At 39.7% G+C, this 25806-nt stretch overlaps 1 protein-coding gene across 1 annotated transcript; it reads right to left on the minus strand.

The window, feature by feature from the left end:
* Positions 1-1107: 1107 nt before the first annotated feature.
* On the minus strand, positions 1108-25806 carry tmem91 (transmembrane protein 91). The gene is made up of 4 exons (XM_084716400.1): positions 25173-25806; positions 9564-11183; positions 4067-4213; positions 1108-1550 (listed from the first exon to the last, which is right to left on the minus strand). The coding sequence occupies exons 2-4, from the start codon at positions 9996-9998 to the stop codon at positions 1395-1397; spliced, it is 738 nt and encodes a 245-aa protein (XP_084572526.1). The 5' UTR covers positions 9999-11183; positions 25173-25806; the 3' UTR covers positions 1108-1394.

Genomic DNA, 25806 nt, shown 5'->3' on the forward strand with positions numbered 1-25806 from the left:
CGCTCTGTAACAACTGAGCCAGTTGCAGTTAAATGTGATAACAACAGCTAAGCAATATAAAGAAACTGATTTGGTGATGATTACATCACACCGATGCAATTCTAATGTATCTCACCTGGTACATGGTCACACAGTTTAGTAATTAATGTTACACAGCAGAGTATGCACTGAGATGTGTTTCATGGATAAAAGACAGTTGGAAAGGAGATTAACTCTGCTGTCTCCTTTATAAATTCACATAATATCGACCATTGTCTTGTAGGGCTACATGATTTGGTTAAAAAGTCATATTGCGGTTATATTGACTGAAACTCAAATTAGCGATATGATTAGTGGAAATGCTCGGTTTTGCATTTCAGGTTTCATGTTCACTGAAAAAAATAAAATAAAATTGTGATGATATTTGTTTTTTGTTGTTTTTTAGACCTGGTCATCTATGCAGCTCTACAATACCTCATTATAAAGCCGTTTTCTCACACATTTTTCCTTTTTCCAAAATTGCGATTTGGTTCTGGTTCTGCGATTTGGACGCTGCACTTGTGTGTGTAGAGGTCTGTATGGTTATACTGTAGCCGCCTGGTGTCATTTTCAGGTGATTTGATGAAAGTAACACAGTCAGCAGCCGTGTGTAACAGCACTGTGCTCTTGCATGGCAGGTTATTACAGTGGGAGGCTACGGATTTATCGGTATCTGTCTGCTGCATTCATGTGTCGCAGAGATTTCGTGAACTGAAGGAGGAGCTTTTTTTTCCTCATACAGTATAATGCAGCTTTGTAAGAATCACCCACATTCATTCATAGATCACTGCAGACGGATTAGCTTTCCTGCTTTAACTAAATCAAACTTTATTTTCACCGCACTGATTTCAGATGCACTCTGCGTCATTTTGTTCTGCAAAGCACTGAAATGAATGTCCATGATTAATCATTTTGTGGTGTGTGTGTGTGTGTGTGTGTGTGTGCGTGACTGTGTTTTACACTTAAGTGTCAAGGTTTAAGAGTTTTTTTGACTATCTATTGTTCAGTTGAAGATTTATCAGATTCTCTACGTTTATACGACTTGCAACCCGAAGCACAGCAGTACAACATTTGAGCTTTCCATGAATACGGTGAATTCCTTTTCAATTATTTTGCTTCACGTGTCAGGAACGTCCTCTGAGCTGGTCCTAATCCAATTAGCGAATAGAGATTGTGATCTATACTCCAGCTCTCCTGATGTGTTTCCACTGTCCATTCTCTGCATTTCCATCTTGGTGTAGATTAAAACATGACTGCAGATAGGGTTGACTAAGACTGTGATTATTTTACATTTAAATGTGATATGTTGGCATGTGTTGATATTCATGACGTGTGAGAGAGAGAGAGGTCTGTGTATCCTTGTGCGAGAGCTGCTCTTATGGTGGTTTTCCAGACAGGTAGGAGATCAACGCAGCGATGGCACAGATGTACGTGATGATTCCAAACACAATGGAGAGCACGGAGAGCCACAGAGCCTGGCGAGACGCCGCGTTGGCCCCCTGAAAATCCCCCTGAGCCGACGCCTTGTTGGTCTGAGGAACGGGAGGAGAGAGGAGAGTGAGATAAGGATTAGAGGAGGGGTAAAAAGAGGAGAGAAGAACCGTTCGTCATCATTTGTCAACGTCCTCCCTGGCCTCCGCTTTCCTCTTCCGCTCATTCCAATCACACACTAAGCCCATATTATGCTCCATCTCTGAATCACGCCGGCCATTTGCGCCTCATTCATCACTTTCTCCTCCTTCCTTCCTCTCTGCCTCTAGTCCTTGTCTTTGACTCTGACCCCTGTTTTAGGCAGCACTCAACAATATTGGAAATCTATCACCTTGGGGCTTCTTGTTATGACTCTAATTAAACCTTAATGAAGGCCATTGATCTGATCAAAAGGCCTTTGCAGCTTGCTGCCAGTTAGCTTTGCAAAAGCGTTAATGGGATTTTTTCCCCCTGCACTGCTGGAAGGATGCCTATACAAACCAGGGGCCTCTGGCGACCGGAGATAGAGGTGTTTGGGGATATTCAGCACTGCCACTGGTAATGGTGACTGATGAGATAGTTTGTGCAGTGATGTTGTTCCCCCCTCTCTCTTTAACCTGCTCCATATTTCCACCAACATTGTCTTGGAAGAGACCGATCCTCTCAGCTACCAAATGAACACTTTTACAGAACAACTAGTACTGTACTAGTACACACACACACACACACACACACACACAGTTCAGACAGTGTGCATGTGCACAAGATCAAAAGATGTGGCTAAAAGCTAAGGATCTACAGTGAAGATTCAGGTTAAAAACATGGTGTAAATAACTTTTTTTAGTCAACTTGGCATGTCGGGGCTTTAGGAGACTTAGATTACACCAGACGAGCAATATGGAGGCATTTTTGCATTTTGCCAATTTTTATTCTCTCTCTCGTTTTAATCCTTTTTTCCCTGTGAAACTCCAGCTGTGTTTTGTGGACTAAAAAACTAAACCTGGCCTTTATTCAGCATGAGGGTGAGTAGATAATGACTGAATTTTCATTTTTGGGTGAACTATCCCTTTAAATTAATAATACAAAATCTAACAAACAAATTAATTATAGTGTATTAATGTGAATAGAAATAACACTTAATTGATCCCTTTATGAAATTTACAAGCGACCCAACAGTATATGATGTAAAAAATAAACCCTCCAGCTGTAACTTTATAGTTGTCTATAAATGAATGCATCAATAATTACTATTCAATAATTCAAAATATACATTATAGTGAAGCCCTCAACGTTTGTAGAGGAGAGAAAGCAGCATGTTTGCTGGTATACTGATTTTTCAGTGTGTTGACTTGCTAGATTCCTTGCTACAGTAGCATGTGATGAAGAATACATCAGCTGGCGTTGGAAATATGAATATTATAAGGCAGGGGTGATGTATTGCATATACATGCCAGCAGGGTTGACTAGTGACACACTGCTCATTTTTTTGCTATAATTGTTTACTATTTAAGAACCAGTGTGTAGAATTTAGTGGCATCTAGCAGTGAGCTTGCAGATTTCAACACCCCACCACTGAGGCTGGGTATCAGTATTCAGTACTTTTGAGATATCAATGGAAATAACCCAGCAACAATAGTTAGTAGCTAGAAGCTAATGATGGAAAAAGTATTAAATGTAAAATGTAAAAAGTATTCTATTGTATTACTTTAAGCATGCTGGTATTGTTACTGGTATTGTAATTACAAAAAAAATATCCAGCCCTACTCGCCACACCCTCCCCCTCCAAGTATGTAGGACAGGCCTATTAAATATTTTCTTTATTAGAAGATCACCATTTTATTAGAAGCTGATTAGGTCATTCATTGTTTCCGTCTGTTGTTCAGCAGATATTCTTATTTTGGGGCGTCGCTAAAGCTGCTTCATCTATTTCTGTTTTTTATTTGCTCTGATTAAAGCCTGTCAACCCGAGTTTGTCCGTATCTGTAAGCTTTCAGAAAAAATTTGGACAAAATGAACATTAAATACAGACTTGTGCAAAATGCAAAAGGTGCAAGATGGCGACCTCTGTGGAAGAGGACCTATGCCCTCTATATATATAAACAACTCATTCTAAGTTAACAAAAGCATAGCAATTCTTATTTTCAGGCAATTACATACTAATGAAAACATACTTATGAATATTATACTCCATTTCTGCCACATCCTGCCAATAAATCCCCCTAAATCTTACACACTGGACCTTTAATTAAACCTCTGCATAAAATATGGCATAAGAGACTGTTGTTAAAGAGAATTGTGATGTGACTTTAAAATGAACTAAATGTATACAATTGCACTCCTCATCCTTTGCATTCGTGAGCTCTGTGCTGTTTCAGAGATCTTGTGGTGTAATCCTGCAGATCTAGGTGTAATCCTCGCTGTCTAAACTCCAAGACACCGGACCTGTTGTTAGTCCACACACTGCACAGGGTAAGAAATCACCCTGGGCTGTGAACTGCAGTGCCAGGTTGTATCTCGTCAGCTCAGGACTAAGTGTGTGTGTGTGTGTGTGTGTGTGTGTGTGTGTGTGTGTGTGTACCTTCTGTGAAAGGTAGAAGGCAGCGATGCCCAGGGGCCAGAAGCAGCAGAGCATGGAGAAAAAGGCCAGGCCCAGGTAGTCCTGAGGGATCATCAGAGGGAAGTTGCTCTCGCTGTCTGTATCACTGAAGTCATCAATGGATGAGTCCTGGGATTCAAACAGAGTGCACTTCAGTTGAGTTCAGGTTAAAGGGCCTGTTACCCAACTTGCACAGAGACCCTCTAATGCTGTCTGTTCATGCACATAATTTTGGTTTTGTTTTAAAATATTTATCTTTATGTACAATGGAGGCACAATTTCCTTATGAAGACTTAAAGAATAAAGTATGAAATACAAATTTTAAACACAGCAATAAGAAACTGTAAGATACTGTTAAGTAAATTAAATATGAGAAATGGTGCATAAATGTGCAACTGTGTGTATTTGCGTACATGCGCTGCATGCCACCCCTGCATAAGTCAGTGCCCCACTTGGCCATACCTGTAAAAAAACCCTCTGTATTTTGGTGTCTCCTCGTGGTACTTTTGTGTCTCTGTCGTTGTTTTTTGTCTCTTTGTAGTCGTACAATTGATTTTCGAAAGAACTGTTAGCAGTTACTTCAAACAGGCGCTCAGGGCCCCTGACACCTTGTTCAGTATTTCATCTATGCCATTGCTCTGGACAGTCCAGAGAACATGCTGGACACAGATTTCATAAGCACTATTTCTTTGATTCAAAGTAACCACTGAAAACTGATGAGTGAGAAATATGTTTTGGTTTTTGTTTTGTAATTTTAGTGAACTGACCCTTTAAACTCAGAGGTTAGTGAGTGTATGACTATGCAGACTATTATTCATCCTAAAAGCTGTATCAAACATATAAAGATAATATACTTTAACATAAGTCAGTGTTTTCTGGAAGCATCAAAACATTTTTGTTATGTTGTGTTCATGTCCTCCACAACAAGTGTAAAACTTTGCTGGTGCCTGTAAGATAAAGTGACTGAATGGGGTTAGACTGGATGTGCAGTAGCTGTGCTGACCGCAGGCGAATCATGACTCATGCATCTTTCTGAAACAGCTGCATATTCAATCTGACTTCCTCTCTCACTCCGACCCTGTCATATTACTCGGCTTGTTTTAGTTTGTGCGTGAAATAATTGTGCATTTTTCCAAAAATGCTCCTGTAACATTTGAGCCAACGCTTCATACATCAGCAGTACGCTTCAAAAAAAAAAAAAAAGAAGCTTTTCTGTCTCTGCTTTTAAACTTTAAAGAAGCTCAAACAGGGGTGAATCAGAGAGCATTTATTACACACAATACTTTAAAGATTACTTGACAAGGTTATTTTAATTTTTCTGAGGTCATTCACTCCACATGGTTGTTCTGTCAGTCTGTTAAAATACTCTCTGATCTGAGGATCGGTTTGTCCTGATTTATTCTCATACTTTTGGAGCGATCATCCTGATGCAGTTCTGACATCACAAGGTGCTAAAAAAATCTTATTGCAATTATTTTGACAGATATTGTACTATGATTCAGTTAGTTGGAATGATCATTTTTGCATCCCATTTGAAAAAAATTGATTAAAGTAATGATGACCTGACATCTGTTGGGTTCTGTACCAAACAAACATCTTTCCTTTCATCTAAGAACAACATTTTTAGGCCACTGAATCTCTGCAGCTCTGCACTACTTCATTATAACGCTGTTTTGTCAAAAAATAGAAAAATATAGGCAGCTTCTGCCTTTTGGATATTGCACTTGGCCAGACTGTGGTTTTGATAATATTTCAATTTATTGTGCAGCCCTAGTTTATTTGATTTATTCAGAGAACAGTGAAGGACAATGCAGCTAGAAATATAATATAAATGCATAATTTTTTATTCTTTTTCTCTGTTTACTATGCATTGTATGGAGATGAAATATCATGAATGTATAATGGGAGACGGGGGAGGTCGGGGTTAACAAGTAATCTAAATTGTAGAGGTATGTTTGGTGCAGCTGTAACTTTGTCCTGAATTGTCTTAGTTATATTAGTAGGACTATAATGTCATTAAATGTTAATTGAAAAATTTATTAAGAGAAGGGGCAAAAGTACTTTTGTATTATATATTGTTTTGTATTAATTTGTATTATTATTTTCCAATGTTTCCTTCCTCTGCGATGCCTTCATATACTGTATGTTATGTGATGGAGTTTATTTGCTGATGTACACCTGCAAGCTTTATGGAAAATATAATGAAAACTTATATAGCCCACTAAAGCACAGTGTGGCACTTTTTTCTTCACTGTTGCTTGCTCTTGTAATAAATATAGAAACAGTGAATGCTAAACACCATAATTTTTGTGTGAACTGATAGTTTGGTACAAATCTGTTTAGTATTAAACATATGCATGACTGTATGGGTATTGGAATAAATATATGTAAATATTTCAGTAAGTAAAAGATGAGCACCTGCCCTCCAGACAATTAATCACACACATCACTATTGAAACACATCACTGTTAGGATCTTTCTTGTATTACAGCTAAACAGAACATTATGTCTCTGAAAACAGTTTAAGCGAGAACCAGGAAAGGCAGTAGCAAAATCTTGATCCATATTTGATCAGTGTTGCCTAGTTTGACAGTTTGATCTGAGTTTTGTGAGCCCTCTATGTTGCATTGGACAGACTAATTGAGAATAACTTAGAGCATAACCTGCTTTATTGTCTATTTTACTTTAAATGGGACCATAATTTACAAAATGAACATCATGCTGTATTGACAAAGACTTTAAACTATTGATTGAGTCCATAAACTCATTTGGAAACTGTTTCCTGAGGTCATAAATCAAGCGAGAAGTAGGGTCATTTTCTCATAGGACTCTGTACAATCTGACCTCTTTTTGCAACCAGTGGAGTTACCCCCTGCTGGCCATTAAAGAAAATGGAGTTTTAAGTCTTAACTTTTCAAACCCTTAAGCTTCGTCCACCTTCTATGCTCAGGACAGGACACTCCTGAGGTCATCTCTCCTGCTCTGGCATCACATGGTATCGATCAGCTCCACAGTGAAACTACAGCATGAAGCCATGGAGGAGGTTTTTTGGGGGAGGGGGGACAGTTTGAGTCCTTTAACGAAGCGTTTGAAGTGGAACAAAAGAGAAGGGGATGTTGTGTTGTGCCTCTTTGAGGTCACTGCAAGGTTTTATTCCCACAGGCCCGCGCCTTGCATCACTGCACTGCCAGCATTCAGAATGAGCCTTGGAAAAAAAAAAAAAGTTATTCCGTGTGCTGTTCTTGTGTCCTTGCGGAGCAAACTCTTAACCTAAACTTTGCAGCAGCCAGCTCCTCTTGACTTCACTGTACAACTGCGTGTTTGTCCACACGCTCGTGTTCTTAATCAAAGTAATAATTGCAAAACGGCCGCAAGCCTTTTAGCTCACAGTGGGTGATAACTGGACCTTTTGATTTAACCTTGCTGAGAGACTTTTCAGAATAATTTAAACAACCAGCAGCTACTTATGCGTGGCACTTACAGCATATACATTCTCATGATGACTCCCAAAACATCACATGACCATAAGAGTCTTAAAGCTAATTTACATTTCACTTCGGGCCGGGCTCTGCTCAGTGATCTATGAAATAGAACTGGCATCCACCATCATTACTGTAGTGTCATTACCTGCACCGCAGCAGGAGATGAGCTTTATGTAATCTGCCTTTTTGACAGAACCATTCAGCTGCTACCTACCCTGAAAATACGCTGCTCATACGTATGTCTATTTTAAGTACTGAGGATGTGAGAGTCTCTCTGAGCAACAAAGAGGACGTGGTAGAAATTAGATGGATACTAGGAGGTTTGAAAATAAGTAACTCTGTCGAACACTTTGTTTTACTTTTGCCAGTACAGCTAGGAAAAGATACATTTTAGTAAACTGGAAATCTTTGTCTCAGATGCGGTTACTTTCATCTGGACCCAATTTTATTTTATATCCTACTTCCAAACTAACTTTTTACACTTTTTTATGTTTTTGTGGTTTAATACCACTCAAAAAAAACAAAACAAAACAAAGAAACAAACAAACACAGGAGTCTTTTTGTGTTGTTATTATTATTTTAAAGGCATTGTATGTTTCTTTTTTGAGCATTACTATTATTGTTTTCTCATATTTTGTTGTTTGAATTTGTTTTTTGATCAGTGCTGTTCAAAAATGTAAATTATAGAACATTTGTACTACATAAAATCATTACAAGAAATTAGATTATTATTAGATCATACATGTACAGCAATGACACAGTCAATTAATCAATTCAATCATCTGCAGCTATTTTAATAATCAATTCATTGTTTCAAGTCATTTATCAAGAAATAATGTCAATCATTTCCTGATCCTGCCTTTCCATTGTAAGGCTTGGCTGCTTTTCTCTGTTTTGTGTCATAAATTGAATATCTTTAGGTTTGGACTGTTGTCCGCTTTCTTTTCCTTTTTTTCTAACAGCCAAGACATTTAATCGATTCACTGAGAAACTAATTGTTAGTTTCAGCCCTATTTAATCATTATTTTACTTGTACTTCTTACTTTTATTGTTTTAATTCGATTGTTTTATTGATCAAACACTGTTGGTCTTCAATATTATTGTATTTATTGTACTCACTTATTCATGTTTTTATATATATATATATATATATGTTAGGGGGCTTTTATGCTGTTAATTTGACAGGACAGCTGAAGTGAGGACAGGAAAGGGGGACAGAGTGCAGGACAATGACATGCAGCAAAGAGCCACAGACAGGAGCTGCACCCATGAGGCGAACGCTCCACCAGCTCAGCTCAGTTTTTATTCACATATTTGATTAACTTTTACTTTTACTTTACTTTTTTAAATATAAATGCAACACTTCTGTTTTCCTCCCATTTTTAATGAGTTGAAGGGGTTGTTTAGGTTTAGGCGTGAGGAGTGATCAGAGGCAGAGTCGGACCGGTCATGACTTTGCCCTCCTGGTATAGCATCTTTGTTTAGTGCCAAATAATGCTTTCAAGATCAAACTGCACATTTAAGAATGGCCTTTTATTGTGACGAATCTAAGGCACGGGCTCAGCACAGATTTTAACACATTTTGACATAAAGTCTTTTGTGTTCATAGAAGGAGTCTGAGATCTTTTATTTCAACTCATGAAAAGTGAGGACAAAAATAGAAGTGTTGCATTAACATTTTTGTTTACTGTATTATTTATGTTTGTTTTAATTGTGTTTACTTGTGCCTAATGTTTTATTCTTATATTATCTACAAAGTCTTTGTGCAGCTTCCATGGTAGCTAATGTTCTGTGCAGCACATTGTGCCCTCACCTGGAATGAAATGTGCGATATAAATATCACTTTGCTTTGTTTTCTATTTATGTATGACTGGTCTTTCCTTTGAGCCCCTGCTTTCCTGCAATATAACTGAATGAATGTTTGATGTTACAATTTGGAAATAAAATGCACAAACTCAGTAGTCAGTACACAGGAAAAAAAATTTGGGATTTCTTACGTCAGAGTCAGGAAGCAGGTCGTCTTCATCATCCATGCTGTAGGACACACTGTGGAAGTCCTGCGTCTCGGCCAGCAGCTTCCTCTCCAGCGTGGAGCCGGGCCGAATGTCCACAAAGGTGGTCTCCAGGTAGTCTTTGCTGAGCAGGGAGTCTGCGTGGCCCCAGATAGGGGCCGTTGGGTAAAAGGACTCCAGTGTGCGAGGTAAGGAGCAGGGATCCAGTAGCTGCTGCTGCTGAAGCTCAGGAGGATGTCCACAATAACTCCTCCACGCTAACGGAGGGTAGGCCCTGTCCTCCTCACACTTCACCAAGATGCCCTTAAACAGCCCACCGGGGGCCTGTCCGGTCCCAGGCCCCAGTCCCTGCCCTGATGCCCGGCTGTTATTGGCGCTTTCTCCCAGAAGAGGGTGCTCCAGCTCATCAAGATTCTCCATCCCTCTTTTTTAATACCAACCACACAAGAGGCCACCGCATCAACAACAAAATGTAATCTACAGATCTGTGAAGAGTGTCCGTCCAGTGGGTTTATGCAAAAGCAGCTGCTTTGCTGGCTTTACGGTGTCAGTGATAATCCATCTTTAACCCTATTCTTTAATTTTTCTCTTCTTAGAGGCCTTGTTCCAGAGGACAACAATGCATGTGAGGTTTATGTCAGAGTGAAATATCCTAAATGTGCCAGTGGCAGCCTTGTCCTGTGTGCTGTGGGATGTGCTGAAGTTGCGTTGGGGGATTCAAGATCCTCTTCTCCTCACATGTCATAAGATATTTGTTTCAGGGCTTGATAGCTCAGGGTTTGCCCCATGTCTTCCATTTCACATGATTGAGTGCGTCAGTGTTCATGAATATGCTAATGTCAGTTACTTTCTCTCTCATACAATATGGAAATGTCAATTCGGATGATGGAGGACCTTGATTAGCCCCAGACAGGCTAATGAAAATACCGGGCAATGGGATTTCTGCGTGACTTGCCCTCAGGAACTCCTGCAATAAAAGATGAAGTCTTAATCTAAGCACAGTGTCGTGGTTTTTAGCATGAAAGCACTGGACGTCAATCTTTCCTTTCAGCGGCTCCGGATGGAAATGGGTGATGACTGTAAAGGGAATAACAAAAATGACTTTCAGGCTGTCATGACGTGCAGCTGCATGTTTGTTCCTCTCAAAAAAGTGCACGGACACCGCTTTTAAAAAAAGAGGCCAAAGGCTGCAGGCCTTCAAACCAACTGGACTGACACACAGTGGGTTGTTTTGAAGCCTGAATATGCACAACTACCGGCAGCAGTCAAACTAGTGGCACAATGAACGGATTGGGGCCATATTTGAGGGCAGTTAATCTGTAAAAGCAATGAGGCTCCAGAAATAGAATCCTATGGTGCACATCCGCAGGTCAGCAGGCCTGCCAACATGCCTGTTCCTCTGTTGTTCCCGCAGGAAGTGATAATGAAGAAATCAAAGTCCTCCAGTGTTGATTTATGGCCGTGGGGTTGCTGCTCACCACGGTAGGGCTTGCTCCTTTAGGACATGTATTTTTAATGTACCCGTCCACCTTGAGGGGGCTTCCTTCAGTCCAGACGAGGAGTTAGGCAGCTCTCCGTCCGGCTCTCAGATGAGGACGAGGAGGTCTGTGAAGAGAAGGACAAGGTCACACAAAATATTTAGACTACAGCTCAACTCTAAGTCTGAGCGCAAGAGAGACACAAGACGTCAGCGCAGCATAAGTGCACCGTAAGTGCTACTCGAGTGTCTGTCCATTTAGTCCTCACCAACTCCAGCCTCCGTCACCGCGTCACTGTCCTCACCCAGATGTCCTTTCAGCCAGCACAGCTCCTGAGGTGCTGTCAGGACAGCGGCAAGACAAATTGTCTTTAACAGGATGACTAATGTCAGTTTTAAAGAGGGCTGCATGAGAAGTACACAAAAACAAACTGGCCTCGCGTTTATTAATTTTATTCCATTTCTGCCTCTCAACATAGTGTGAAATCTCACTGTTAAACTGTGGGCCTCAATTGATCACAAAAGATATAATTAAAGCCTGTCTAAGGAGATGAGACTTTCCTTAGCACACCTGAGAAACAAAAAATGTAACTGACTTGTTGTGCAGCTGTGTCTTGATGCAAATCTCTCAGAAGCAGTGGGGATTGTGGCATTTGTTAAAATAGAAGTGGATGTCATGAAAGTGCAGCAGACATGACTAAGAAAATGTTGTGTATGTGATTTACTATTTAGCCTAACATTACCAGCTTTTTTGCCCCCAGAGAGACAATCCTCCGATGTGAACATGTGGATATACTAGGACCGCACAATCAATCGAAATTTTATTGAAATCGCAATATGGCTTTCTGCATGTATCAAGTCACAGGAGGTAAGCAAAGTGTGTGTGGAGGAGCAAAATGTGTGTCCAAAAAAACATTTAAATGAATGATTGTCATGAGACAGAGATGTCCTGTCCTACGAATCAGGCTCTACAGACTTAAGAAAACATCTTAATTTGGTACAGATTCCAGCAAACACAATCACACCATCGTCATTTTAACATGTGTTTCAGTTAAAATAAGAATAATAATGTAAAAATTACCATCACCTGTAATATCACAATAATCACAATTAGATGTTTTTTCAAAATCGTCCAGCCCTTGAATATACACTCCCCACAATGTAAAGCCTCATCGTAATACTACTGAAATAATAACTGCTACACTGATCCCACAACTTAACATATTCATTTACTCCTAAGTAACTTTATACGACAGCTACAATGTAACCCTTCAAACTGTGTTATGTATGATTAGAATTTACTTAAAGGGATAGTTCACCCAAACATGAAAATTCAGTCATTATCTACTCACCCTCATTCTGACCAAAGGTCGGGTTTATTTTGTTAGTCTGTAAAACACTGCTGGAGTTTCACAGGAAAACAGAGTTGCACAATCTCCAAAACAATTTAAATTAATGGAACAGAGTGAATGAAAAACAACTGGAAAAAAACAAAAAAGTCCCGACACGCCGTTCACACACGTCACATCACACATACCCAGTTCAGACGGTGTGCACACGCATGTTAAACTGTCTTCAGGACAAGGATCTGCAGTGAAGATTCAGGCTAAAAATATAGTGCAAATATCATCTTTCAAGTCAACTTGGCATGTCAGGGCTTTAAGAGACTTGGATTACACCAGACGAGCAATCTCCTTCAATCCTTCTGTCAGCATGAGGGTGAGTAGATAATGACTGAAATTTCATTTTTTGTTGAACTATCCCTTTAATTACGCATCAATACACTGCAGTTATCTAGTTAGTAAAGGTTTATTCATCAAGCAAAAAAAGAGAACAAATTACACAGAAACATCACAACAAGATGATTCAGTCACAAAATCATCATTGCTCTCACAGACACAAATTCACAATACCATCAAAAATATCAGGAAGTAGCACTTTAAAATCCATCAGAGGAATAATTACGGATTTAGAACCAGCAGGTTCCTAACTGGTCAGTACAAAAATATTGATAATAATATTTTTGACAATATCGATATTTATAATAATAATAATAATAATAATAATAACTTTATTTGTATAGCACTTTTCATACAAAAGGAATTGTAGCACAAAGTGCTTTACAATCATAGCTAAGAGAATACCCCCCCACCCCCAACCCCGCCCACACACCCACACACAGGATCACACAAACCCATACAATCAGCACTCATGTTACATCATGATAATGAGGAAATTAGATAGAAATTAGATGAGGAAACACAGGAGATAAATTTAAAATATTAAAACAATAAAAGTATAAATAATAAAAACAAGAATAAATAAATACATAATGTTTATGTTACATAAACGTTCAGAAGTGTGGGCTCACTTTACTAAATTTAATGAAAATTCAGCTAAATGCAATAAGTCTGGAAAGAATTTAACTTATTTCTGCAAAAAAGTAATAATAAAATCACTTTTGAATCTGTCCACATCTTTTCATGCCATCTCTTATATTTTCTGCACCAAATTATGTGATGTATTATCAATAAGAGTATCAATATGTATCAATCAGTATTGGTAAAATCCTAATCATACCCATCAGTACGAACGAGTGTCTCTAAATTCAGTTCGTTTTGCAGCATTAAGATTCATAGTTCCAGGATACAAGGTACAAAATAAGGTCCAGTGCAGTAAAAGAAGTTTCCAGTGTGCCCACACAGCTCAGTGTGTTTCAGAGGAAGGCCTGTACCTGGCGTTTGAGAAAACTGCTAACTCAGCACTATATATCTACATGTATTCAGCTCAAGGCAGACCAGGGACACACTGTAACTCTGCACAGTCTTAGTTACTGCAGTGCTGATAAATTAGCATTAATGATACACAAAAATGTAAGACTCCAGTACGCTATACTGGCACAATTAACAGCTTTTAAAATGAAGAGATGCTAGTTTTATAATGAAAAACGCACTCCACACAAATATCATTTAGTTTTTTTCTACATTCCAGTTGCTTAGAAACCCTACAAACATGCAGGCCTGTATACACACACACACACACACACACACACGATGGATGCTGCCCTCTCCATGCCTCCAGTCCAAACTCGGCCTGAGCTGGACTTGAACCGGCCGCCCTCTGGTCCCCAAGACAAGTCCTTACAGACTGAGCTACTGCCACCCCCCCGAGAGCTAAATATGTATTTCTTCATATGATGAAAGTAGAAAATAAAGAAAGTGCTTGAGGTCAGTGTTCTGCAGCTGCTGATTAGTGTCTGCGTGAGTCCACACCAGGCAGACTAAGCTTGAAAATGCACCTTTTTTCTCTCTCCGTTAAGCTCACCATCCATACTAAGCTGGCCATTCAAATATTACTCCTTAGTGATTTATCCAGAGCCTCAATATAGCAAAATGGGTGTCATTAAGCTGTTTTTATGTATTTGCGATGAATTCACAATCACAACATATTGATTTGATGGACGTTTCAATGCAGCAGTGCTGGAAATAATGGTCGCTTGGTAAACATGTCGTATTTATGAGACACAATCAAAGTTATTTTGATTTTCTGGTTTAATTTACAGGGACAGTGCTGTCTGATAAACAAAGGAAAAATTAAATAAAACGAGACATGATTATTTCACATGATTACATGACTTTGTTAAATACTCTATTCTGATTGGTCAATTACAATATTCTAAGGTCTGTTATTATTTTATAGCAGACGTTGCTATGAGGAGCAGACCGTTGCTATGGACACAGGTCTGATCATAGACTCTAGAGGAGAAATACAATTATTGTTAAATCACTCAAATTATTTTAAAATTAATAATTTTGTGTCAAATTATTGATATTGTTTGGCATACAACCATGTAACAAGCAGGATAATATGCAGTGAGCGGGTTGTTATTGTGAAATAAACCAATTCAGGATGAGTCAAGATCCTTCTGCTTCACGTCGGGTTTCTGCATCACCCCATCTTATTCTGTCTGATTTATTTCACAATAACGACCTGCTGAATGTACATTATCCCTTACATAAATAATTCATTGCCTCTTAAACATACTGTGCACACTTCAGTCAGTTACAGTGGTTACAACCTCGCCACACCTCCCTACACTACAAAAAAAAAAGACAATATTCGCAATGAACAAACTTAAAAATTAATTTGGCTAATGGCATTTTTTTTCTATAGTTTTAACAATAATATAATTATCATCTTTTGGCCACAACAATTGTGTAGTGAAAAGCTTGTTTTGTGACAGCCCTAAATATAAATTTCACATTTAGCCAGCTTAGTGTAAAAGTGTATGTATTAACAATGTTGACATATCCTGGGTGTACCCTGCCTCTCACCTAATGCATACTGGGACAGGATCCAGCACCAAACGGCCCTGCACAGGATAAGCTGCTTAGAAAATGGACATATGCAAACCTGATTGCTCCATGACATGGAATTGATAAGTGAGTTAAAACACGACGTAGTGGTGTGAGGTGATGAAACTGAATCTAAATAAGACCGACTTCACGTTTTCCAAACTGGGAACATCTAAAAGTAGCACAGAACTGAGTGGTGGAGAAATGCCACTGTGAGCTGACAAGTGAGAAGTAATGAAAAAAGTCTCTGTATTGTGCGTTAAGGTTTTTTTTTTTTTCTTTTTCATTCCCGGTATAGAAAGAAAAGTGTCATTTCAACCAACTACATAATATCTCATCAGTAAGTATTCATTCTGCATGGCAGAGTGCTTCACAGGCTGGAGATCAATTCAATGACTCGTTGTTGCTCGCTTCACTGCACAGCACAGGGAAAAAAAAACTGGAATAATTGGGTGTCTTTGGGCTGGCGTGGTGCTGCTGAGGGCTGCATTCTGCTCTGTGCGTTGCTTCGCCGTGCAACCCCCCCTCCTCTTCACACTCCCCCTTTATGGAGGACTAGTGCCTCTCATACTGAACAAGCTGAGTGATCGTTCAACACACTGACGTCAGCAACGGCTGCGCACTTACTGCCTCCCCCTCATCTCACACACACACACACACACACACACACACACACACACACACACACACACACACACACGTATCTGGACATATGGTGCGCACTGCACACACACATGCACTTGCGTTCACTCACACACTCATATTTGTAGTACTTCACCAGCCTTCTCTCTCTCTTCTGCCCCCCTCCCAATCGCTGCAGCTTCATTCCAGGAGAGATGCACTCAGCTTTATTACAGCCCCCCCCCCACCCCACCCCCGCACCTCTGCTCATCCACCATAAAAAGACTTCTGTCAGCTGTATTATAAGCCTGCCTCCTTTTCTGATTCTGCAACGCTCATAAAACATCCAGTCAGGTAGAGGGAAGGTTGCAAGGACGCGGCTGCAAATCACCACCAACACTTTTACAAGAGCTCCTCTCCTCTCCCTCGCTATCTCTCTCCTCTTCAGTCTGCCATACACAACCACACATTTACTCGGCTCCATCCATTACTTCTAGCCCTCTTCTTTTGCTTTTGATCTGACTCCTTCCCTTCTTCATAATCCAGCCAATACTTTTTCAGTAAAGCCACTCTACGAAACTCAAAACTTGTCTTCCTGGGTACAATTTCTATTTGCTGCATAATAAGAAAGCTTTTTCTGAAAGGGATAGTTTGGATCATTTAAAGTGGGGTTGTTTGAGGCGCTTAATGATAGTCAGTGTATTAGCTACAGAAAATGCCAGACAACAAGCCCACAGTTTGGAGAAGCAGAGAGGAGCACCAGCACAGAAGTTATGCAATCTACTGCTTTGGACTCAGCAACAAAAGGTATTTTAGCCACTTAAAAATTTCCACCTAAAAAGAAAACAATATCAGTTTAAGTGTACACTATATTTAGAATATTTTCACTACTTTACTTTGTTGTAAGAGAGGCTTTTCCAATGGGAAACAGCTGTAATACGAGCCAAATATCTCTCCCTTCAAACCAACCAAACTCCATTGGTAAAATCAATAATTTTACCTTGCATAACACAGGAGTTGCCGGTCTACCGCTGCTTCGATCTGTCAGTTTGTTTGTGTTATTGTGTGAGGTTGGTGTTATAAATGAACAGTTCAGATTCATTGGAGTCACACAACAACACAAACAAACTGACAAATCAAGGCAACAGGACCAAGCAACTCCTGTGTTCTGTGAGGTAAAATTGCTGATTTCACCAATGTAGTTTGGTTGGTTTGAAGAGAAAGCTATTTGGCTTTTATAATGGCAGTTTCCTGTCAAAAAAAGACTGTCTGACAGCAAAATAAGGCAGTGAAAATATTCTAACAACAGTGTAAACTTCAACTTTTTTTGGATGGACCTTACTTGAAGTGGCTAAAATACGTTGTCCACAGCTTAGAATCCATACTGGCACTCCTGCAATAAGCCAAATTATCCCTTTAAGACATGAAACCGTGAAACCACTAAAATACCGCTTTAAACTTTTGTCGCAAAATCAGAGAACTGTTGCTGCTGACTCTTCTACAGATTTTCAGCAACTCTGCAGTCTTTTCTCAGCATACACACTCACACACACACACCCATGCACAGAGCTGGAAGTAATTGCTGTAACATTTCAGCTGATACAGATTTAGGGGTTGCAGACACAGTGAACACACTTGTGGAAAAGAAACGGCACAGTGGCGGTAGGAAATTGGAGCTGTAAACGCCCGTGGGCTTCAATAAAAAGACATCTTGAAGAACAGCGATGTCAGGCTGATAAGAGCAGAGCAGGCTTCAAGATATGCCAAACAAAAAAAAAAATCTGAAAACCCAAGTGGTGGTTAAATGGCCCTATTGATTTCATTTCCAAGCCCTTTTTTTCCCCCCTCACACTCTCTCTCCCTCTTCCTTGTCTGTGCGGAGTGACTGACAAGAGCAGAGAGGAAACTGAACAGAAAAGATAAGCAAAACACAGGCAGAGACGTGGAGCGCGTTGCACAGCTCGTGAAGCCCAAAGTAACATCATGTTCCTATGGAAACAAATTCACCATGGAGTGGAGTGCTCACTGCAGGATAAATGAAGCAGAGGCTAATTTGCCATTTCAGTACTGTTCCTCTGCTCGGCTTGATAATAACTGGATGGGATAATTCCAGCGTTGCAGTGCCTTCCAGTAAGGATGTGTTACTGTCACATTAGACTGCAAAGGATGGATAATTTCCACAGAATTACTCTGTAATAACAAATGAGCAAAGTCACGCAGGCGCTGGGTTTACTCAAAACCCCCCCATGCAGAATGTGTGTGTGACAGTGGGAGCTCATTAATCAGTCCACGGTATGACCCACTCTAACCCCAGACACACACACACACACACACACACACACACACACACACACACACACACACACACACACTCAGTCTTTTCATTTTCACATGCATGCAGTCCTTTGCAGCCTTGCATCATCTTGCCCTTTCAGTCACACTCACAGTAAACAAATCTTGTCAAACCCTCCATCCCCTGCCTCCTACATTCTCACATACATAACTACACACATCACAAACACACACACGCACACACACACACACGCACTACTCGCACAGCTGGTGCTTGTGTGCAATGAGGCCCGAGGAATGAGAAGCTGCAATATGTTGCAAATGGCTCCAGCAGCATCTCTGCAGAGTGTGTTTGTATGTTTGTACTCAGCGTTCTGTTTTACATCAGTGGACACACATGGGACACACTGTACAGGGACTGTCTATATATCATACTGTTGTGTTCTCTGTGTCGTCATTTGTGTGTACGGTGTCTGCATGTGTGCGTGTGTGTCTCATGTGTGCATCTGTGTTTTCTACAGCTGATGCACCTCAGTTTGCTATATTCTCCAGGGTTTACACGTATGGATGTGTACTGGTTGTTTGTGGATGTTACTGTGTAGACAAATAAGACTGATCAGGTTATTTAAAAGCTTGTACATTCCCAATAGCATTAAACACACTGTAGAATGTAATGGATTTTATTTTTTGACTTTTTAAAATTTTGATATATTTGGCCATTGTTTTTTGATTGTCAGGATTATTTAAATATATATGTTTAATTGTAGTAAGTTGTTAATGATAAAGCCAGTGAAAAATGTGTGTACACTTACATAAGTTACAAACCCACCACAGCGCTTAACAGAGGTTTAACAGACACAGAACAAAGGCTACAGATTTGGGATGCCCCCAAAATCCGAATACATTATTCAGGAGAGCACATATAATACGTTAGAAACAGATAGTTATTCTACCTGAAGTGGCTTGTTATTATTCAGGACAAAATAATTTCCAAAATGTGACCCAGTAATATTAAGAGTGCTACTTTTATCTAAGTAGCCTACACTTTTGCACAAGTACTTAATCTTAATATTGTAATGTTATTATTATATTAATATATATGTATAATATTCTGGTCATGTGAACTGCAGTAAATGAACACATCAAGAAACATTAATGTAGCATCATTGCCAGTTAAGATTATTCCCTTCAACTGGAGGATATTCTTAATATCTTTACTGTACGTTTTTATTTTCAATGCAAAAATGATTCCTTAGATTTATTTAACTTTTTTTTTCTTATTGCTTTATGTCCCCAGTTAAAGGGGAGGTGGTGCAGTTAATTTTACAAAAGTTAGATTGGTTAAAAATAAAAAAGAGAAAGATGTAAAGCAGTATGAGGATGTGGAAATATATATAATTAATTATATGATAATATTAAATCATATTGATGCCTTGAATGTACGACACTTGTGTTGCCAATTAATATTAGATGACTGTTGTTATATTGCTGCATACATTAGTGTAATGCACACATTTCTACATACTTACAATTTCTATTCTTATATTGTCTATACACTTGTTTATACTTCTATTCTTGAATGGGAGCAACTGGAACAAAAACAGTTTCCCCCCCGGGGCTCAATAAAACTATTCTGACTGATCCTGAAAGCAAAACATTTGACCAGTTTAATGTGGTTGTAAGTATAAACCACACCTACTACTGATCTTCTACCCAAACACATATATGAAGACAGATCATTTTGTTGGTTGGACAGATAAAGGTACAAATAAAGATGTCTCTATGCACCTCGACTGCAGATGTGTGTTTGCATCAGCTGTACTGCAGTAAGAGTAATGATGCTTGGTGCTCAAATGTAGTCAAAGTTGATGGACGATGTTTCCCAAATGTTGAATTTTAGTGTTCAGATGTTATCTGTGCAGAGAATTCACCGCTGCTTTTGTTGCTGCCATTTATATTCCCCCAGATACAAATTCAAAAACTGCAGCACATGAACTATTTGAAGTCATCAGCATTCATATTACAAAACAACTGGACAGTATTTTTATTACAGCTGGTGATTTTAATTAAAGAGACCTCACTCTGTCCCCATTTTGGACAATCAGACCACATTTCCCCGCTTCTCCTGCCAGCTTACTGCCAGCTGATTAAAAGGGTCAAACCATCTGAAACAGTTATGGACAGATGAAGCTACAGCAGCTCCACATGACTGTTTCGAGTGCTCAGACTGGTGCATGATCAGAGATAAGACCACCCAGGAGGATCACATCAACCTTACTGAATAAAGAGTAGGGGTGGGAATCTCTTGGCACCTCACAATTCAGTTCCAATTTGATGCATCTTGATGCATCCTCACCAAAAATTAAGAAGGAACCTATGTCGCTGTAAGGAATGTACAGTCCGTCTTACAAAGTTGTTACAGCAAAACATAATGAACAGAATTAAGTTTTAAATTTCAGAATATTAACTTTTCTGCACTGATTCATAATCATAGCAAATATGTGGATGATGTTGTGACCGCTAAGACAGTAAAGTCATTCTCCAACCAGAAAGCCTGGATGACTGAATGACTGAGAGGTGAGGGCTCTATCCAGGTGACAAGGAGGCTCACAGCACCACCAGAGTGAGTCTGAAAACTGGCGCCAAGGAGGCAAAGTGGAGGCATCAGCACAGACCGGAGAGACACCTCAACAGCAAAACACTAAAGATACGTGGCAAGCGATCCAGAACATCGCACGCTACAAAAGCAAGAGTGCCCCCATCATTAGATGAGCTAGACACATCTTACGTTCACTTTGCTCTCCTCAAGAAAAAGTCAGCTATCAAGTCTTCTGCACCTCCATAGGACCAGCCTCTCCTGCTGAGAGTGAATAAGAGTAAAGCTGCTGAGTCCGATAACATCTTGGCCATGCACTAAGAAGTTTTTCAACGTATCACTACCTGCTTCAGGACAGCCACCATCGTCCGTATGCCTATAAAGTCTGCAGTCTCTGGTCTAAATGACTGCCACCCTGGGCCGCTCACACCCATTCTAATGAAGTGCTTTGAGAAACTGGTTCTCCAGCACATAAACAACAACATCCCTGTTGAGCTGAATCCTCACCAGTTTGTATTCAGAACCAACTGATCCAAAGAGGATGCCATCTCCACTGCCCTGCACTCAGTCTTCACTCAGCTTGAAGAAAACAAAATCTACATCAGAATGCTCAGGAGTCAGCACGATACACCCCATGAAGCTGATACTGGACAGTTCGAACTGACGGTCTGACCTCCTCCACCTTAGTTCTGAATGACGGAGTTCCTCAAGGCTTTGTGCTTAGTCTACTCTTGTTTCTGCCAGACACCAGAGAATTCAGCTGTGAAATTTGCAGATGAAACCACCGTCATTGGCTGGATTTAAAACAATGAGACTTCATATCATGAGGAAATTAACCACTTTGCAGGGTGGTGCACAGAGAATCAACATCATAGAGAACCTGTCATGGACATCACACATGTCCACCCTGGTAAAGAAGGCTCAAATGGACGTATTTCTCAAGAAAACTTAAGAGGGCAAAATTCCAGTGCCAAGTTCTCATCAACTTTTACAGAAGCGTAATAGAAAGCAATTGGCATGGGATGTGTGCAGCCCAGGACAGGAGGACTCTGCAGCGAGTCTTTAAAACCACCCAGAACATAATTGGTACCCATCTACTGAGCATCAATGACATCAAGGAGGTGAGGTTCCTGCATAGAGCCAAAAGTGCTAAAATGATAAAAGGCAATACCTATGCCAGCCACAGCCTGTTCAAACTGCTGCCATCTGACAAGAGATACAGAAGTATCCACTGCTGCACCACACAACAGCTTCTTTACTCAGGCTGTAAAATTCCCCAACTCATCCTCCGCAGGTCACTATAAACAAATAACTTGGGACTTCACGTTGACATTGCACATACTGTGCGTAGCATATCAATAACTATATATTGTGTTTTATTTTAATGTTATTTAAAGTAGTGTGTGTGTACTAGTTATAATTTTGGGACAAAGGGCTAGTCCAAATATGGTAAGGCAATGATGTTTTAGAATTACTTGGGTTATGATTAGAATTATACTTAAGTTAGGGGTAAAGATTAAATTAGTATGTAGCAGTTACGGTTGAGGACAAGGTGCCTTTAGGGAACTAATATGAATCAATACAATGTCCTCACAAGTAACCAAAACAAGTGTGTGTCAGAGTACTCGTGCAGCAATGAGCCAATGAGGTAATTAGCCTCTCACAGATCTTAACATGAGCGATGATGTATTACATGGTCTCATCATCATCACAGAGGGAGGCCATATTTGTTGGCCTCTAATTGACAATGACCCCCACACACACAGAGAGCGCACACATGTGAACACACACACACACAGAGCACAGTCAGGTTAAGAGTGGAGAAAAGACATCAGGACCGCTGTCAAGCAAAACACCCTGCGTGTCCTTTGAAAGCACTTGAACTGCCCTTTTTCATTCTGTCCCCTGAAACACATTATACATATGTTGTGATCTCCCACATTAGATTCTGGTAGAAGGCTGAAAGATTTTCTATCTGAACACAAGATGAAAATGTGTTCAGGGATGTGGATGTGTCGGGTTGTCTGAGGTTTCAGGAATGTTGCGTGAGCGGACCACAGTTTTATATATAGGCCTACTGCACACCAGGCTTGTCATATGTAAATCGCTATACAAACATGAACAATGGTGCAGAGCTGTGTGTGTTTGCAAAGGAGCAGCTGTTGGGCTTCTACTCTAAAGCAACATATCCTCTACTGTATATCTTCATGAATATTCACAGGAACCAATGAGAAAATGAATTTTTAGTTTGAGTAATAATGAAACGTGAACAGCTCTCATTCCTGCAGTGTAGGTGATAGCAGTATGGTGCTCATTTTAATGATGTTACGGTAATACAACATTTCTCTCACTCACTAAGAGACAGATCTAGATTATTGTCACTGGAAACATGATCATAATAAATAAATCATCTTTCTCAGACATCCCTGAACCAAAGATTTCATGTCAAAACAGAGATTCAAGACCTACTACTGACATGAAAGTCAAACTTGGACTGTGCATTTTCATAAGACAATGTATGTGATTGCTGGAGCTTGCAGCTTTCATGTGCTAAAAGATTTAATAAACTGAATAAGTTGGAGGTAAAACCATGTTTCTTGTTCTAAGTATGAGGGAATTGTACACAGCAGAGGTTTATAATTTGCCACATGGTGGCGCTATTGGTGACATGTTTCAACATGTTTGTACCAGGAATGTTCTACCAACACCTCACAGCTGATTAGGTTTAGGGTTACCCTATCCTAACTGGCCACATGGTGGTATCATGCTTCAGTGGTACAGTTCATAGTCCAGCACTCCTGCATGAGGCATCTGCATGCCAAGTGTTATTACTTTGGCATGTATAATATTAAAAAACAATAATAAAAACATATGGAATAGATCACATTGGATCATGCACAAATGCCTCTATACTGCATATTGTGAACTTTTGCACATTCCTTGGAGAATATTTTGCACATTCCTGCACAAAACCATACTGCTCTTTAATTATGCTGCTTGACTTGCAGTAGTTGCTTTTATCTTTCTTTATTTATTTTTTTGTCTACTTTTATATGCCTGTCTTTAGTGTTATGCAGCAAAACACCAAGGCAGATTCCTCTTATGTGTAAACCTACTTAGCAATAAATTTGACTCTGATTCTCATATTTAATAAATTATAACAGATATAAAAACACAAGCAACTGAAGACGGGCAATATTCTCTTTTATATACTGAACATGTTTGAAGTGGAAACATGTTTCTAGCTGTTGGAGTGTGAATTATTTACACATTAAGAGCTTTACATCAGGCCACATGTAGTGTGTTTGGCACTGAACTGTGGGGAACCTATGTATGAAGTTTCATTTCTTTACAATGTATAGGCTAATATATATATATATATATATATATATATATGTGTGTGTATATATATATATATATATATATATATATATATATATATACATATATACATACACACATATATACATAACAGGTCATGAAAACACACTATAATAGTAACATGCTAGAACTGAAAGCATTTTTCTAGAAAAGTACTTTATTGTAGTAAACTGTCAAAAAACATACGAAAGATTTAGGGATGCAACGATACAATCAATTGTCCTCAAATGTCTTGTTTTGTTCACAAACCAAATATATTCAGTTTACTGTCATAGAGGAGCAAAGAAAGCAGAAAGAAAATTATTTACAAAAATGACACAAAACCATAAGCGATTATAAAAAATAGATGGAAATTAATTTAATGACAACTAATCAATTAATCGACTAGTAGTTGCAACTGTAGTAAGATTAGGTTGCAAAGATTAGTGTCACACTAAGTTATTAATTATGGTATAAAGCTTTAATACAGATTAGAATTAGTTATAATTAATCTATTTTTTTATACAGCCGTTTTATATTTGTAACATGAGCACTTCCATATTTAGTATTTCTTAAATTACTGTTTTAATGTAACTCATCACAAACATTTACAAATGGTGTTTTGCCGAGGGAGGAGTGGGGGTGGGGGTGATGGAACAATAACAGATAATAGGGGAAAAACGAATTATTTCTTAATGTTCAACGTTACAGTAACACAGTGTTATGATAAACTACGTTAAAAGAAATGTCAAAGACACAAAAGAGTCAACATATATGCTGACTGTGTTGTTATGGTGTTTCTGTAAACAACAGAATTCAGGATTTTCTTTTGTTCTCACCCAAAGTGACACAGCTCAAGGTTTCTTATCTGTTCCTTTAAATATTCTTCTCACCTTTACGTTGGACACTCGGATCCGTCCTGTCCTGTCCTGTCCCGATCTGTCCTGTCCCCTGGATCTGTCCGCCGAGGAGAAACGGGGGGAAATCCAGCGTCCCAGTTTAAACCATCCACAGGACTGAACGCTGTTACACACGGATCCACTGACTCGCTTGTAGCGTGGGCATGTGCAGAAGGTGTGTGCGTGTGTGTGTGCGTGCGCGCGCGTATGTGTGTCTCGATATGCACAGTGTGTATGTCCTACACGTGTTTGTGAGACAGGGTTTGTCAGCGCTGAGTTAAACAGCCAAACTTGTCCTCATCCCTCTGTCCGCTGATGCAGCTGAGTGATGCAGGATGATGCACCTAATCGCTACACCTGTGCAGCCTGGCAGCAGTAATGTGGATGCTTTGTCAAAGACTCGCCTTCCCCCTGCACAGCAGCATCTCCTCTCCTCGCATCCTGCTCGGCTCGCTGTCTCCTCCTCTCAGACAGGAGAAGCTCTGTCATTAATCCGTGCTGCGGTTGCAGTGCTTCTTTACACGGTGTCAACTTTCTTCTGCCACTCTCAGCTTTTCTCTGACTTTACAAATACAGCAGCCCTCTTCCTCTCCTCCTCCTCCTCCTCCTCTGTCTCTCTCTCTCTCTC

This window comes from Lutjanus erythropterus, chromosome 4 (assembly GCF_056507025.1).
Source record: "Lutjanus erythropterus isolate fLutEry1 chromosome 4, fLutEry1.hap2, whole genome shotgun sequence".
Lineage (NCBI taxonomy): Eukaryota > Metazoa > Chordata > Actinopteri > Lutjaniformes > Lutjanidae > Lutjanus > Lutjanus erythropterus.